General features: G+C 47.7%; 1 protein-coding gene across 3 annotated transcripts in view; it reads left to right on the top strand.

Annotated features, from left to right (window-relative positions):
* Positions 1-15,822, top strand: part of anapc4 (anaphase promoting complex subunit 4) — a 115,623-nt gene that overhangs the window by 20,813 nt on the left and 78,988 nt on the right. For all 3 annotated transcript variants that reach the window (XM_072496516.1, XM_072496517.1, XM_072496518.1), the window contains 3 exons: positions 3,351-3,377; positions 3,472-3,516; positions 7,618-7,702. In XM_072496516.1, the coding sequence (XP_072352617.1) occupies positions 3,351-3,377; positions 3,472-3,516; positions 7,618-7,702 (157 nt within the window). The remainder of the gene's footprint in view (positions 1-3,350; positions 3,378-3,471; positions 3,517-7,617; positions 7,703-15,822) is intronic.

Here is a 15,822-nt window from a genome sequence, read left to right as displayed (position 1 = left end):
ACCAATTAAAGCTCTTTCGCATTGACCACCTGTGAATTTCTAATTTCTGAGTTTTTATCCTTCACAGGTTGAAATTAATGTCGAAAATCAAACTTTGCTTTGTGAACCAGTTCATAATAATCTGCCATTTCGGCTGCTTGTCTAGCAGTTTTAACTCTGCTTTTCCACATGAGTTCTCACTACTGCGGGACGTGAATCTTTAAATTCCTCCAAAATAATTGTTTCCCTAAGAGTGTCATATGTTTGGTCTATTTTTAATATCCACCTATAAAATTATTTTGTTTAATTCTTTCAAAATCCAAATATGTCTGACCTGGTTCTTTCCTTAGATTTCTAAACTTTTGTCGCTAGGCGCTTCGGTCACTATTTCAAGTACACTCAATATGTTTTTGCTAACCTCATCATAATTCTGAGATACACACCCTGATAGTGATGCAAACACTATCTCTACCTACCAACTTTGTTTGAACCAACACTATCCACATGGTCTTTGGCCAAATAAATTGTTTAACTACTTTCTCAAAAGAGGTGAAAAGGCCACCATATCTTTCTCATCAAATCTTGGCCATGCTTGAATATATTCAAACATATCCCTGCTAGACTTTCCTCCGCTTCTGTCTTTAACTCAACCTTTTAAGTTGATGTTCTTCGTGCAGTGCCAGTTTCCGAAGTTCAAATTCTCCCTCTCTTTCCTTGCCCCTTTATTCCTTTCCTAATCTTTCCATTTCTACATCAACCTTCCTCCTTACCATTTCCTTGTGAAAAGCTCTCCCTTTTTCCTTTGCTTCTGCCATTGCCAATCTCTCCCTTTCCTTTGCTTCTATTTCCTTTTTCTCCACTTCTATTTGTAATTGAATTCTAGTTATTCTAATATCTCTGGCAATTTAAATATTGAGCTATGGCTTGTGTTATCTCTACCTTCCTCGCCCCTTTAGATAAGGTTATCTGCAGCTTCACTGCCAAACCCAAAAGTATTGCTTTTCTCTCCCTTTGTAAACCATCCCGAGTAAAATTTCTGCAGCTGAAAGAGTCATTTCCAGTCACTCCCTATTTAAATTTCAAAACCTGAAATAATACAATTGTTCCACACACATTCACTGTCTTTAGGGTCAATAACCCCAAGCCAAACAAGGAGCTATACTTATGATCCTGGACGAGCCCCCAACAGTGGCTAGGGTACTGGACCGAAACCCTAATATTTTATTTTTTAAAATAAATTTAGAGTACCCAATTCATTTTTTCCAATTAAGGGGCAATTTAGCGTGGCCAATCCACCTACCCTGCACATCTTTGGGTTGTGGGGGTGAAACCCACGCAAACACAAGGAGAATGTGCAAACTCCACACGGACAGTGACCAAGGGCCGGGATTCAAACCAGGGTCCTCAGCGCCGTAGGCAGCAAGGCTAACCATTGTGCCACGTGCCACCCCTAGTTTATTTTATAAGATTGTGCGGAAAGAATGATCCGCTCCAGGGGTGATTGCATGAAGAAATAGGATTTGGAATTTTTATAGAAAACAAAATTTTATTATGAATGCAATATTAACCTCTTTACCTTCACACCTGAAAAGAACAGGTTACAATTACCCCATAAAGATTCCTTCTCAATTTCCCATTGCACAACAAGAAAAGAAACATACAGCTCTCAGTCCATCTTAAAATCAGCATGGGGTATAGAGGAGTACTTGCTGCTCAGAACAGATTTACGCTCCGTTTAGAACCCCTGCCGAGTCTGGCTAGATGTCTGCAAAATGCTGGTTCGTCTGTCGTGTTTCATCTTCTTCCTTTTCCTCAGACATGACTGCTCTGCTTTATAAATTGTTACTCTTTTTATAACTGTCCTACTGTGAGAGAAAACTGTGGTCAAGGGAAGGCGGTGGCATAGTGATATTGTCACTGGACTAGCAAACCAGAAACCCAGGGTAATGCTCTGGGGACCGGGTTTGAATCCCGCCACTGCAGATGGTGAAATTTGAATTCAGTAAAAATCTGAATTAAAAGTCTAATGGTGACGATGATACCATAGCCAATTGTCGTAAAAACCCACCTGGTTGACTAATGTCCTTTAGGGAAGGAAATCTGCCATCCTTACCTGGTCTGGCCTACATGTGACTCCAGACCCGCAGCAATGTGGTTGACTCTTAACTGCCCCCTCAAGGGCAATTAAGGATGGGCAATAAATGCTGGCCCAGCCAGTGACACCCACTTCACTGTTTGAAAAAGTGACAATGTCAGCTGACTAAAAAGATTGAAAATCTAAAAAAACTGAATGGTTGAAGATAAAGAGCTGGTGCTTTCCCAGAAGTGGCTCAACTAAACTGGGGTGTTATTGAGTCATCTGTTGGAAAGAAACTGGAAAGCTACACCTTAACAATTGTCATGACCCAAGGGCGAGAGGGTTCTTAGAAGTGTGCCTTTCTGATAAATATCGTACTGTGAAACTCAGTAGTGAAAGCTGTTGTTGGATAGGACCCCTGACCAGTCTGCATGAATAAAGAACAGCATTTTTTGAACTGTGTGCCACATTTGAGTGGGGAGTAATGCATAAGCTTGTAGCAGCATAAGATGCTGTTTAAAATGAAATTTACCTTTTGTGGAGGGGATCTGGTAATACCTGGTACGTCACGTATAAAAATTACAAAAAATGGAATCTTATTAATTTCTTCAATTGGGGGTCATTCAGTAAATTTGGATATCTTGGTTTACAGATCCCCCACGGGGATTGTGACACTAATCGTTCTTCCTTGGGCCATACCCTATCTGTGCACCAAGATTTGTTGAAAGCCATCCATTTGTCTTTGGGATGTATTTATTAGTCACACTAGCTGGCGAAAACATAACCATAAGAATTGTTTTTAAAGTTAGTCTGTGGTATAAAAATAACACTGAGTTGAATGGGGAAGGAGCTTCCTAATCTAAATTTTGGTTTCAGATTATCCTTTAATTTCATCGCTCCCTCATATTTTCACGGTTACTTAAATAGCTTTTGGGGTAGCACGGTGGTGCAGTGGTTAGCACTGCTGCATCACGGCACCGAGGACCCGGGTTCGACCCCAGATCGCTGTCTGTGTGGAGCTTGCACATTCTCCCCATGTCTGGGTGGGCCTCACCCCTACAACCCAAAAAGATGTGCATGGTAGGTGAATTGGCCATGCTAAATTACCCCTTATTTGGAAAACATGAATTGGGTATTCTAAATTTATACAAGAAAATTTAAAGAAAAACTTTAAAAAAATACTTAAATATCTTTTAAATTGTAAAATTATCTTAAGAATTGGCAATAGTGTACTCGTGTTTTTTAAGTATCTACTTCTAATGCATGTGTATTTGTTTTTCCTTTATCTTATCAGTTACAATACTCCGGCAAAGATTTTCAGGTATGTCCATATGTAGTATGTCTTTGAAATCCATAGTTTTTAGAAATAACTTTGTTTCCCAAGCCACTAACATTCATCTTCTCTCTCTTTTTAGTGAAGAAAAATCAGATGAAGTCACAAAGCTGTTAGGTGACAAAAGGTATTTTTTCTCTATTCTCAAAATGAAATGATGTAATAATGTGTGTAGTTTGGTTGCTGAAAAGGACATAACCAAACTGCTATTGTATTTTATTTAATAGCAAGAACAAAATTTCAATCTCAGAAATTATTCTGAAGCTGTGCATTTCCTTTATATCCTAAGTTGGCATTGCTTATATTATGGGTATAACTACAGCACATGAACTGCAACCCAGATGATCCAAGTCAAAATATTCCACAATGTCAAATTGCGAAAATTGTTGCACCAGAAAATGACCATGAACTTGACATGGTCCTAGAGTGGTTGACGAAGGCTGCTCACCATCACCCTCTTGAGAGCAATTAGGGATGGGCAGCAGATGCTGGTCTGGCCAGGGATGTTCATTAACCATGAAAACATTTTTGAAAGCTATTGTGGGGAGGAAGTTAACATTGAAGTAAATTGCTGAAGTGTATCTTGTAGATAGTATCAGTTTAGCTCAGTTGACTGGACGTCTGGGGCGAAATTCTCCGGAAATGGCGCGATGTCCGCCGACTGGCACCCAAAACGTCGCAAATCAGTCGGGCATCGCGCGTCCCAAAAGTGCGGAATGCTCCGCATCTTTGGGGGCCGAGCCACAACCTTAAGGGGCTAGGTCGGCGCCGGACGAATTTCCGCCCCGCCAGCTGGCGGAAAATGCCTTTGGTGCCCCGCCAGCTGGCACGGAAATGACATCTCCGGGCGGCGCATGCGCGGGAGCGTTAGCGGCCGCTGACGGCATTCCCGCGCATGCGCATTGGAGGGAGTCTCTTCTGCCTCCGCCATGGTGGAGACCGTGGCGAAGGTGGAAGGAAAAGAGTGCCCCCACGGCACAGGCCCACCCGCGGATCGGTGGGCCCCGATCGCGGGCCAGGCCACCGTGGGGGCACCCCCGGGGCCAGATCGCCCCACGCCCCCCCCAGGACCCCGGAGCCCGCCGCGCCGCCTTGTCCCGCCGGTAAGGTAGGTGGTTTAATCTACGCCGGTGGGACAGGCATGTTAGCGGCGGGACTTCGGCCCATCCGGGCCGGAGAATCGCGCGGGGGGGCCCGCCAACTGGCGCGGCGCGATTCCCCCCCCCCCCCGCCAAATACCCAGTGCCGGAGACTTCGGCAACCGGCGGGGGCGGGATTCACGCCATCCCCCAGCGATTCTCCGACGAATCTCACCCCTGGTTCTTGATGCAGAGCAAGAGCAACATCGAGTGGTTCAATTCCCCTACCGGCTAACGTTATTCATGAAGGCCTGCCTTCTCGCCCTCTCCTTTCCCCTGAGTGTAGTCATCCTCAGGTTAAATCACCACCAGTCAGCTCCCCCCATCAAAGGGGTAAGCAGCCAATGATTATCTGGGACTATGGTGACTTTATTTATTTATTTAGATCGTAGTAAATTTTATTTGTCCTTGGAATGCGGATGATGCTTGCAAGTTGGTCTGCAGGCATGAAGAATCGATTACATTATTTGGTACTGGATCTCATGCAGGCTAGACTAGTTAGGGGTTGCGTTTTATGACAAGTTCATGGTCATTCTCTGGTGCAAGCCCAATATTTGCCAAATTTTAGTGAATTCAATTTGCACTATTTGCCAGAGTGGAGTTTTCTGAACTCGGCACCTATTTTGCGAGTCTTGTATGATAACCATTTGGCTACTTCACCCAATAAACTCCTGGAAAAATTGACAACTGTTAATGATGGGGAAAGTGTGGATATTGAATCCAGTGTCAAGAGTGCTTTTCAAGTGAACTGTTGTGATGTCAATTTCTTGAACATCCTGGGCGCGATTCTCTGAAATGGAGACAGAGTGTTCGCGCCGTCGTGAACGCCGTCGAGGTTCACGAAGGCGCGAAACGGCCCCTATCCCGACCGATTCAGGGCCCGATAATGGGCTAGGAGCGGCGGCGCGTCATTTACGCGCGCCAGGCCGTGGCGCCGCGTAATGGCGGCGCCGCATACATGATGCGGCCGGTGCCGCATAACTGGCGTCACCCGCGCATGCGTGGTTGTCGTCCTCTCCGAGTCCGCCCCGCAAGAAGATGTCCGACGGATCTTGCGGGGCTGCGGAAGAAAGGAGGTCCTTCAGAGAGGCCGACCCGACGATCGGTGGGCACCGATCGCGGGCCAGACCCCATTTGAGGCCCCCTCCTCCCCCCGCAGGACGGCGCCGGGGGGAACCCGCCGTTTTGGACAGGCCGCTCGGCCCATCCGGCACTGAGAATCGCGGGGGTACCGGTGAATCGCCATTTTGGCTGTCTTGGGTGATTCACTGGACCGTGCCACGCAAAATGCGATTGTGCCGATCTGGCTGCTTCCATGAATCGCGGGAGGGTGTCGGACCGGCGTGGAGGGAAAATTTGGCGACCCAGGCGATTCTCCCAACCAGCGCGGGAGCGGAGGATTGCGCCCCCTATGTACTCAGGTAATAGTCAATCTCATGTAAAAATGGACACCTGACCTTTGACCAAAAGATCCTTAAGTTTGCACATATCTCGTCTATAAGTCGACCTTGGTTTTTGAGGGCTAGTAGAATAATGTGTTTTTTATGTTTTTTGAGGTAAATGAAAGTTATTACTGGTAATAATTTCCTGATGTTATATTTATACTGCTAATACTATTAGATTATTTACACATTAATCACAATAGCCTCTGGTACCACGGTCTACATGACATCTAAAAGCTGTTGAGTTGAGAAATACTGTCAGTTATTAATCCACTCAGAGGTGGGACGCTAACATAAACAACAGACACTACCAACATTGTTGACAGGTCGGAAACTACGTTTCTGCCAATCACATCTTCTAAGCCAGTCGATACTATAATAAATAAACTGTTACTACCAGCAATTTTAATTTCTTGATACTATGTCATATCTACCAATTTCTTTGGGTGATATACATTTTCTTCACGTTTTCTTTTGCTGATTTTTTTCCCCTCGTGTTGCAATGAAGACATGCTCCTGGGAAGCCCACATTCTATGACATCAAACAATGAAAGCGTGAAATGGAATCTGGTGATTAATTGTGCTTTTGTTCTCATTGTACCCAAGAATAAAACCTAGACTACAGCTCCGCTGATTAGCCCAGGCATTTTCAAAGTCGGGGTCGCGACTCGTGGGTGGGTTGCGGGTGGGTGTCGGGAGGGTCGCGGAGCCATCCGTCGCGGCACTCCCGATTGCGCAAATTTGCATGTAACAGCTGCAGCAGCCGGCTTTTAACAATGCCAGCTGCGAGCAGCCTTCAAAAAGTCCGCGACCATATAAATAAAATGCGCCACACTGCGCATACTGGCCTACCATTAATTGCTGGCTTATGGCTGTGCACGATGAGCAGGCACACATGCGCAGTGCGGCCGCATTTTTTTTTAATATGGTTGTGGCCTTTTTGAAGGCCACTCGCAGCCGGCATTGTTAAAAGCCGGCTGTTGTGCGCGGATTTGCGCAATGGGGATCGCCGTGACGGACGGCTCCGCGACTCTCCTGATCCCCGCCTGCGACCCACCCGCAGGTCGCGACCCCGACTTTGAAAATGCCTGCTCTATACAAATTTAATCAGAACTTCTGAGCTCCAGGCCAGTTTAACTGGGGGTACCCTAAAACTCCGCTGGGGAACCACGGGCGGGATTCTCCCAGCCCCGCGCGGGCCGGAGAATCCCGACAACCGCGCCCACTGCCCCGATGGCGGCACGCTTTTCTCCACGGATTCGGCGCCTTTGGTGCCGGCACGTTTGGCGTGGTGCCGGTTGCGGGCCGCTCTATGCGGCCGGGCTGCCGATTCTCCGGCCCTATCACCACACACCTCAAGTGCCACCTGCAACCCCTTTACATATCAGTGTCAATTATTGGATACTTAACATCAATTTGACATGTAATTGGAATGTCTCTGAACCCATTCCTAACATTAATTGGTAAATATTTTTCACGTTTTAAGTTAACAGTTCTCCCTCAACATGCATGGATTTCAACCCCTCAAATATTTCTCATTCCCATAAGTTTGTTCTAAAAAAACTTGACTTTTACGGAAGCATATGTGGTACCGAAGATGATGAATGGTAACTTTCAAATTAAAATTTCCTGTCCGTGTCCTACCAGGCTAAATACCCTTGTTCTTGGAGGAGATTCTGGATTCATTGAATTATATGCATATGGAATGTACAAAATTGCAACAGTAGCACAGGTATGCAGAATGTTTTTTTGCATAGATGTATTATGAAAATTGTAGAGTCGTGTTTCTTTGCACTTCTTATCACTGGACTAAATTTGTATGTTCAGATTATTTCCATGGCCCCAAGGTTCGTTTTACAGGCCTTAGTGCTTGGAATTGTAGGAGGAAAGTCTTCTATTGCTACAAACTTGATCATGCCTTTTGGCCAGGTCTTTTAAGCAGCCAGAAAGGCTCCAGCCCAGATGATTGGCCTAATGCCTCTGTATGGAGTGGCACAGTGATTAGCACTGCTGCCTCACAGCGCCAGGGACGCGGGTTCAGTTCCGCCCTTGGGTGACTGTGTGGAGATTGCATGTTCTCCACGTGTCTAGGTGGGCTTCCTCCAAGTGCCCCAGTTTCCTCCCACAGTCCAAAGATATGCAGGTTAGGTGGATTGGCCATGCTAAATTGCCCTTAATGTGCAACAGTTAGTTTAGGGATTGTAGGGATAGTGTGGGGGAGTGGGTCTAGGTAGGGTGCTCTTTCAGAGGGTCAGTGCAGACTCGATGGGCCAATGGCCCCCTGCACTATAGTGATTCTATGAAAAAAGATTCATCTTGGTCATGCCGGTTCGCTGCGTGTCCATCCCTATTTTTGTGCCGTGTCAGACCCATTACTTTTAGGTATCCCTCAAAGTGCCCTCCACTAACATTACAGGGGGAGAATGGCCAGGCCGCCACATCCCCTTCCACACAAAATTTACATGGTATACCTTAATTTCTGCTTATTGAGTCTCTGCTCCCTTTTTCTGTAATCTTCATCCAAGGAATAAGCATTCCCAAAGTACATTCAAACAGACATGTGCATCTGGGTTACTTTTACAACATAATAACACTTGTGTTAATTAAAGGCACGGTTTGTTGTTAGTTTTGCAGCTCACTTCAGCACTTGATTGATTTTCTTTACATCGTTACTTTCTGCCATTGTTTTCATTTGTAATACTTTTGCATTTGCCACTTTCACCTGTGACTTGTTACCCCTGTATTTTCAAGTTGCTGCAACCCAATTCTCAACATGAGAGTCTTACAGAGTTTAGCTCCCTGTTTACTGGGTAGAGGGAATATTTAGGAGGCATCTCAGAGAGGTGTGTTTATATTCTGAGGTGATCGCACTACACCTGTCCTTAGCCAACTACCCATGCATACAAACCAAATCACAACAACCTGAATGGGTCTGAGAAGATCTGCCTATGAGGCTTGTGATTCACTAGAGAAACAATCAAAATAACCTGCAAGGTTTTATGTTCAGTAGCAAAGGCCCAGCACTTGCTGTTCATTATGCTTACAGCTGCCAATAGCACAGTGGTTAGCATTGTTGCTTCACAACACCAGGGACCCAGATTCAATTCCCGGCTTGGCTCATTGTCTGTGGAGTCTGCCCGTTCTCCCCGTGTCTGCGTGAGTTTCCTCCAGGTGCTCCGATTTCCTCCCAAAAGTCCCGAAAGATTAGGTGAATTGGACATTCTGAATACATCCTCTGTGTACCCGAACAGGCGCCAGAATGTGGCGACTAGGGGATTTTCACAGTAACTTCATTGCAGTGTTAATGTAAGCCTCTTGTGACACTAATAAAGATTATTATTATTAATTTATTGTTATTATAGAATGTATAGGAAAACGGCTGTGTGTCTCTTGAATTAATTAGATTGAGTAATTTGCACGGAGAACACAGAGTCCAAAATAGGAAGTATAAATTAGAATATTTAATTAAATGTATAGTCACGTACAGAAAGCAAGATAAAGAGAAGGAAAGAAAGATAGGAATTGAAAGTGAGAAATAATGGGGGGGGGTTTAAGTTTAAATTAAAAACGATCTCCAACAATAATTAAATTCTTTCTGAATGAGACTCCACACTTATAAAAGTACAGTAAAAGGTAAAGAGATTGTACAGCAGTACTTGCAACTTGAATCATGGGAGACCATTCAGCCTGTCATGTCAATGCTGGTCCTCCAAATGAGCAGTTGACCCAGTGCTAGCCCTCTGCCTTTTCCTTGTGTGTAAGATCTGCACATTCTGTTATTGCATATATTTCGTGACACCCCACCATGCAACTAACAATGCAGAATCTTTGACTATACTTTTTGGTGCAAAGTAATTTTATTTGGTGTCTATTGATCGATTATAACAGAAATTCTTGTTGCAGAATTTACAAGGTTCTCAGTTCAGCCCTTGCCTGCAAAAGACTGTTTTGAGAATCAGATTATCCTCAGTAACTTACAGAATGACTTGAATTCAAAATACAATAGCAGTAACGGTTTCTTTGCATGAGGCAAAACAGTTGCGTTGGTTAGAAGTAGAGATGGAAAATATGAAACAAAGACAGTAGATAGCTTCTTAGGCAAAAAGTATAGGATGATTCTAGAATGGAAATAATAGCCTAAAACTATTACCTTTAAGGAATTTGTTAACAGTCGAAGTCAATCTATTCCTGCCCCTGTAACATGCTGATTGGTTTGGATGGGTCTTCAATACATTTGGTTCGATGATTGGGTTGTCCATCTTCAATATGCAACATTAACTTGGAATTATCAGTCATGCTGCATCTTAGAATTCTTTAGTGTGTGTTGGTATGCAAAATCTGTTCTTATCATTGCACTGATGAGCGCTTTGTCTTATGATTCTTTCTTTCGGACAATGGAATGCTCATATGAACTCTAATGTCAACCTGACCTTCATTCAAAATGTTGCACTTGCTCAGCTCGTTGCAAGCTGTTCCTTGCAAACAGATATCTATTTTGCAGAAGCGAGCAATATCCAGTTTGCACAGTCATGATGGAATCCATTTTAAATGGTTTCTGATTGAGCTTTTTGAGTCAATTATTAATTCAACTTTTAATAATATTATAATATTAACCCTCTTTTAACTAATAGAAATAGCTAGTTTCTTTCATAGTGTTTCAATTTTTTTTGAGATAATGATCCAATCCCCTTTTGAAAGTCTCAATTAATCTGGCTTCACCACACTTTCAGGCAGTGCATTTCAGATCCTAACCACTCACTGCATGGAGAAGGTTTTCTTCATGTCACCATTGCTTCTTTTGCCAATTACCTTAAATCTGTGCCCACTGATTCTCAATACTTACACCAATTGGATCAATTTCTCCCTATCTACTGTCCAGATCTCTCATGATTTTGAATACCTCTAGCAAATGTCCTCTCAACTTTCTCATCTCCAAGGAAAACAGCCGACACTTCTCCAATTTATCTACCTAACTGAAGTTCTTCATGCTAGGATTCTCCTCATTAACCTTCTCTGTAACCTCATCAAAAAACTCAAGTATTTGGTTAAATACAATTTGTCCTTAAATCCATGCTTGGTTTCCTCAGTTAACAGCATTTACCCAAATTACACGATCAAGGTTAAACTGACTAACCTGTTTTTGCTGGGCTTAACTTTACACTTTTTTTGAACAGAGGTGTAACAGTTGCATTTCCCCAGACTTTATTGCACCACCCCTGATAGTTTGGAAAATTATATCCAATACTTCTACAATTTTCACTTTCACTTCCTTCAGTATGTTTGAATGCATCTCATCTGGTCCTGGTACCTTATCAACTTTAAGTACAGGCAGCCTGTCCAATACTTTCTTCTTATCAATTTTGAATGTTTCAGGAGTCTGAACTACCACCTCGTTCACCAAGATTTGGGCAGCAGCATCTTCCTTGGTAAAGACGGATACAAAGCATTCATATAATACCTAAGGCACACGCACCTTGCCACCATGCATAAGTCCCCCTTTGGGTCCCAATCCCACTCTTAGCATCCTTTTACTATTTATATGCCTATAGAAGACATTAAATTTCCTTTTATATGAGACTCCAGTCTCTTCTCATACTCTGATTTGTTTTCCCTACCTTACCCCTTCATGGGAATATACCTTTTCTGTACTTGAGTTATCTCTTCTTTAAAGAGGGCAGCACGGTAGCATGGTGGTTAGCACAATTGCTTCACAGCTCCAGGGTCCCAGGTTCGATTCCCCGCTGGGTCACTGTCTGTGCGGAGTTTGCACGTTCTCCCCGTGTCTGCGTGGGTTTCCTCCGGGTGCTCCGGTTTCCTCCCACAGTCCAAAGATGTGCAGGTTAGGTGGATTGGCTATGCTAAATTGCCCTTAGTGTCCAAAATTGCCCTTAGTGCTGGGTGGGGTTACTGGGTTATGGGGATGGGGTGGAGGTGTGGACTTGGGTAGGGTGCTCTTTCCAAGAGCCGGTGCAGACTCGATGGGCCGAATGGCCTCCTTCTGCACTGTAAATTCTATGTAAAATCTATCTATGTAAAGGCAACCCATTATTCAGCTACACTTTTGCCTGCCAATCTTTGATTCCAATTTATCTGGACCATCCTACCCCAGATCTAGATTGAATCTTATCCTTTTCCATAGGTAACCCAAACCTTATGTTATACAACAATCATTATTCCTTAAATGTTCTCTGATTGACACTTGACCCATTTCATTCCAGGTCGAGTAGTGCTTCCTTTCTTGTTGAACTGGAAACATACTGTTGAAGAAAATTCCCCTGAACACAATCTAGGAACTCTTGCCCCTCCCAACCCTTTACACTACTACTATCCCAGTCTATATTTAGATAATTAATGTCCACTATAATACTAGCCATCATTCTTGCATTTACATGTAATTTCCTTACAAATTTCTACCTCTTCATCTTTTTTCCCGCTATTTCAAAGGCCACACCGTGCAATTTAATTACACATTTTTTGTTCCTTTGTTTTTGCCAAATAGACTATCCTAATCATAAACCCAAACTTGCTGATATGTTTAGTGGGTAACTGTTATCTAGATACCATAACCTCATGTACTGTATTCAATGCTGAGCCTGTCAGCATGGTGTAGCAAAGCTTATGGAAAAGCAGGGAAACTAAGACAACAGATTCTGGATTTCATTGCATTCCGTCATAAATGCAATGCCAAAAGTTGCTGTCTGATTTTCTCTGTAATGGTCAATGCTGAAGCCTTCCTGTTATTCATATTGCAAAATCCAAGCCAACATTTCTTCGAACCAGACTACAACAGCTCTTGCCAGTGCCTGTCCAGATGATCACCGCCTTGAATTTTGCACAACTAACTCCATCCAAACAACAGCAGGGGATATTTACCGATGTTGCCAAATAAAAGTTCACTGCATAAAACATGCAATGGATGCTTTGTTTGGGATGGTCATTTTCGACTTCCCCAATGGGAATCAGAAACAGGGCAACAGAGATCTTGGGCGAAATTCTCCGTTATCGGCGCAAAGTCCGCCGATCGGCGCCAAAAACGGCGCAAATCCGACTTTCATCACGCCGCCCAAAACGTCTCAAAGTCTCCGGCCCGGAATGGGCTAGCAGCGACGTGACTGGATCCGCGCTTGCTCACGTGCTTCACGCCGTGCGGCGTCACAAACGCCGCACGGCGTGGCGGCTCATCAGGACGCGCTGCTCCCCCCCACCCGACCGGAACCCCCGACCGGAACCCCCGACCGGAACACCCGACCGGAACACCCGACCGGATGGCCGCCCACCGCTCAGCCCCGAGGTTCCAGTCACGGGATGTGGAGGCGCTCCTGGACGCAGTGGAGCAGAGGAGGGAGGCACTGTATCCCGGACACGGACGCAGAGTTGCCCCACGCCACAGCCGGCGTCTGTGGAGGGAAGTGGCAGAGGCCGTCACCGCTGTGGCCCTGACACCACGGACAGGCACCCAGTGCCACAAGAAGGTGAACGACCTCGTCAGAGCAGCCAGGGTGAGCCTCCTCCCCTGCCCGATATCCATATACCCCATATCCCCCCTCCCCATATCCCCCATATCCCACCCTCCCCCATATCCCTCCATCCCCATATCCCCCCTCCCCATATCCCTCCCCATATCCCCCCTCCCCCATATCCCCCCTCCCCCATATCCCCCCTCCCCCATATCCCCCTCCCCCATATCCCCCATATCCCCCCTCCCCCATATCCCCTCTCCCCCATATCCTCCCTCCCCCATATCCCCCCTCCCCCATATCCCCCCTCCCCCATATCCCCCCTCCCCCATATCCCCCCTCCCCCATATCCCCTCTCCCCCATATCCCCCCTCCCCCATATCCCCTCTCCCCCATATCCTCCCTCCCCATATCCCCCTCCCCCATATCCCCCCTCCCCCATATCCCCCCTCCCCCATATCCCCCCTCCCCCATATCCCCCTCCCCCATATCCCCCCCTCCCCCATATCCCCCTCCCCCATATCCCCCCTCCCCCATATCCTCCCTCCCCCATATCCCCCCTCCCCATATCCCCCCTCCCCCATATCCCCCTCCCCATATCCCACCCTCCCCCATATCCCCCCCTCCCCCATATCCCCCCTCCCCCCATATCCCCCCTCCCCCATATCCCCCCTCCCCCCATATCCCCCCTCCCCCCATATCCCCCCCTCCCCCATATCCCCTCCTCCCCCATATCCCCCCTCCCCCATATCCCACCCTCCCCCATATCCCACCCTCCCCCATATCCCACCCTCCCCCATATCCGCCTTCCCCCATTTCCCCAAGTGAATCCAGCCCTAACTTTAACCTCTGCAATACACGCGCAACCGATGGCGTGCATTCATATACCTGCCTAACAGTGTTGCCTTTTACCCCTGCCACCACCCCCACCCCCTCCTCACAGGAGAAACGCGCACACAACACCAGGGAGCATGTGAGGACTGGAGGAGGCCCCGCTGATGAGAGGCCACTGACCGAACACGAGGAAAGGGCCCTGGAACTGGCTGGCGGACCTGAGGACCGGGAGGTTGCTGATGCAGAGGTCGGGGGCGTACTAGCAAGTGAGCCACCGACAGCCCGTCCCCATATCCCCCCTCCCCTATATCCCCCTCCCCCATATCACCTGATCACTGCCTGCGTGTCTAACCATGCATGCTTCATTGTGTATCGCAGGAGCAAACGTCGAAGCACCCATCCCCGCAGATGCAGACCGCCCGCATGATGCCCCTTGGAGGCCATGGGAGACGGAGAGACCCAGACCCTCCGGCATGCGACGCCCGCAGGATGCCCCTCGGAGGCCAAGGGAGACGGAGAGACCCGGACCCTCCGGCATGTGACGCCCGCAGGATGCCCCTCGGAGGCCACGGGAGACGGAGAGACCCGGACCCTCCGGCACGCGACGCCCGCAGGATGCCCCTCGGAGGCCACGGGAGACGGAGAGACCCGGACCCTCCGGCATGCGACGCCCGCAGGATGCCCCTCGCAGGCCACGGGGGACGGAGAGACCCGGACCCTCCGGCATGCGACGCCCGCAGGATGTCCCTTGGAGACCACTGGAGACGGAGAGACCTGGAGCAACAGGGAGACGACGCCCCCGTCTCGTGCGGGTGCGACGACACAGGCGTGTGCCACCCAGCGACGAGAGGGGCAGCCACAGGCCCCCGTCACAGCCGAGCCAGGGCACCACTACCCAGGACACCACTACCCAGGACACCCCTACCCGGGACAGCACTACCCAGGAAAACAAAATGGTCTCTCCGTCTCCAGTGGTCTCCAAGGGACATCCTGCGGGCGTCGCATGCCGGAGGGTCCCGGTCTCTCCGTCCCCCGTGGCCTCCGAGGGGCATCCTGCGGGCGTCGCATGCCGGAGGGTCCGGGTCTCTCCCGTGGAGTGGATGGGTGGAGACGAACCCCCACCCCAAAGTGCCATGGACTCAGAGTGGGACGAAGAGCACGACACAACGCCACTGCTGTCACCAACACCCTCCACCATCGCAGAAACACTCACCTCGGTTGGGCACTTTAGTGATGAGGCGTCTGGTACACTCACTGGTGCGCACAACACAGCCGTCCCGGTACAGCAGGTGGAGGTAGGAGCAGCAGAGGGGCCGGGCGGTCGGAGGGCAGCCCAGCCCAAGCGAACATCTGCCGCCCAGATGGATCCCGGGTTCCTGGAGTTACCACATCCACCCATAGATCCGATGCAACCACTGACCCGGAGACGAGCGAAGAGGGTGACGGCCGGCTTGCGGCGGCTGCAGTTGCAGGTGGAGGAGTCCACCCGCGTCCAGGAGCTGGGAATGGTGCCGGTCATGCGTGCCACCCAGGCCGACACCGCACGGGTGGCGTCCGCGGT

The sequence above is a fragment of the Scyliorhinus torazame genome, chromosome 3, assembly GCF_047496885.1.
Source record: "Scyliorhinus torazame isolate Kashiwa2021f chromosome 3, sScyTor2.1, whole genome shotgun sequence".
Classification (NCBI taxonomy): Eukaryota; Metazoa; Chordata; class Chondrichthyes; order Carcharhiniformes; family Scyliorhinidae; genus Scyliorhinus; species Scyliorhinus torazame.
The sequence above is the reverse complement of the archived record's forward strand: the minus strand, read 5'-3'. Positions and strand labels throughout refer to the sequence as shown.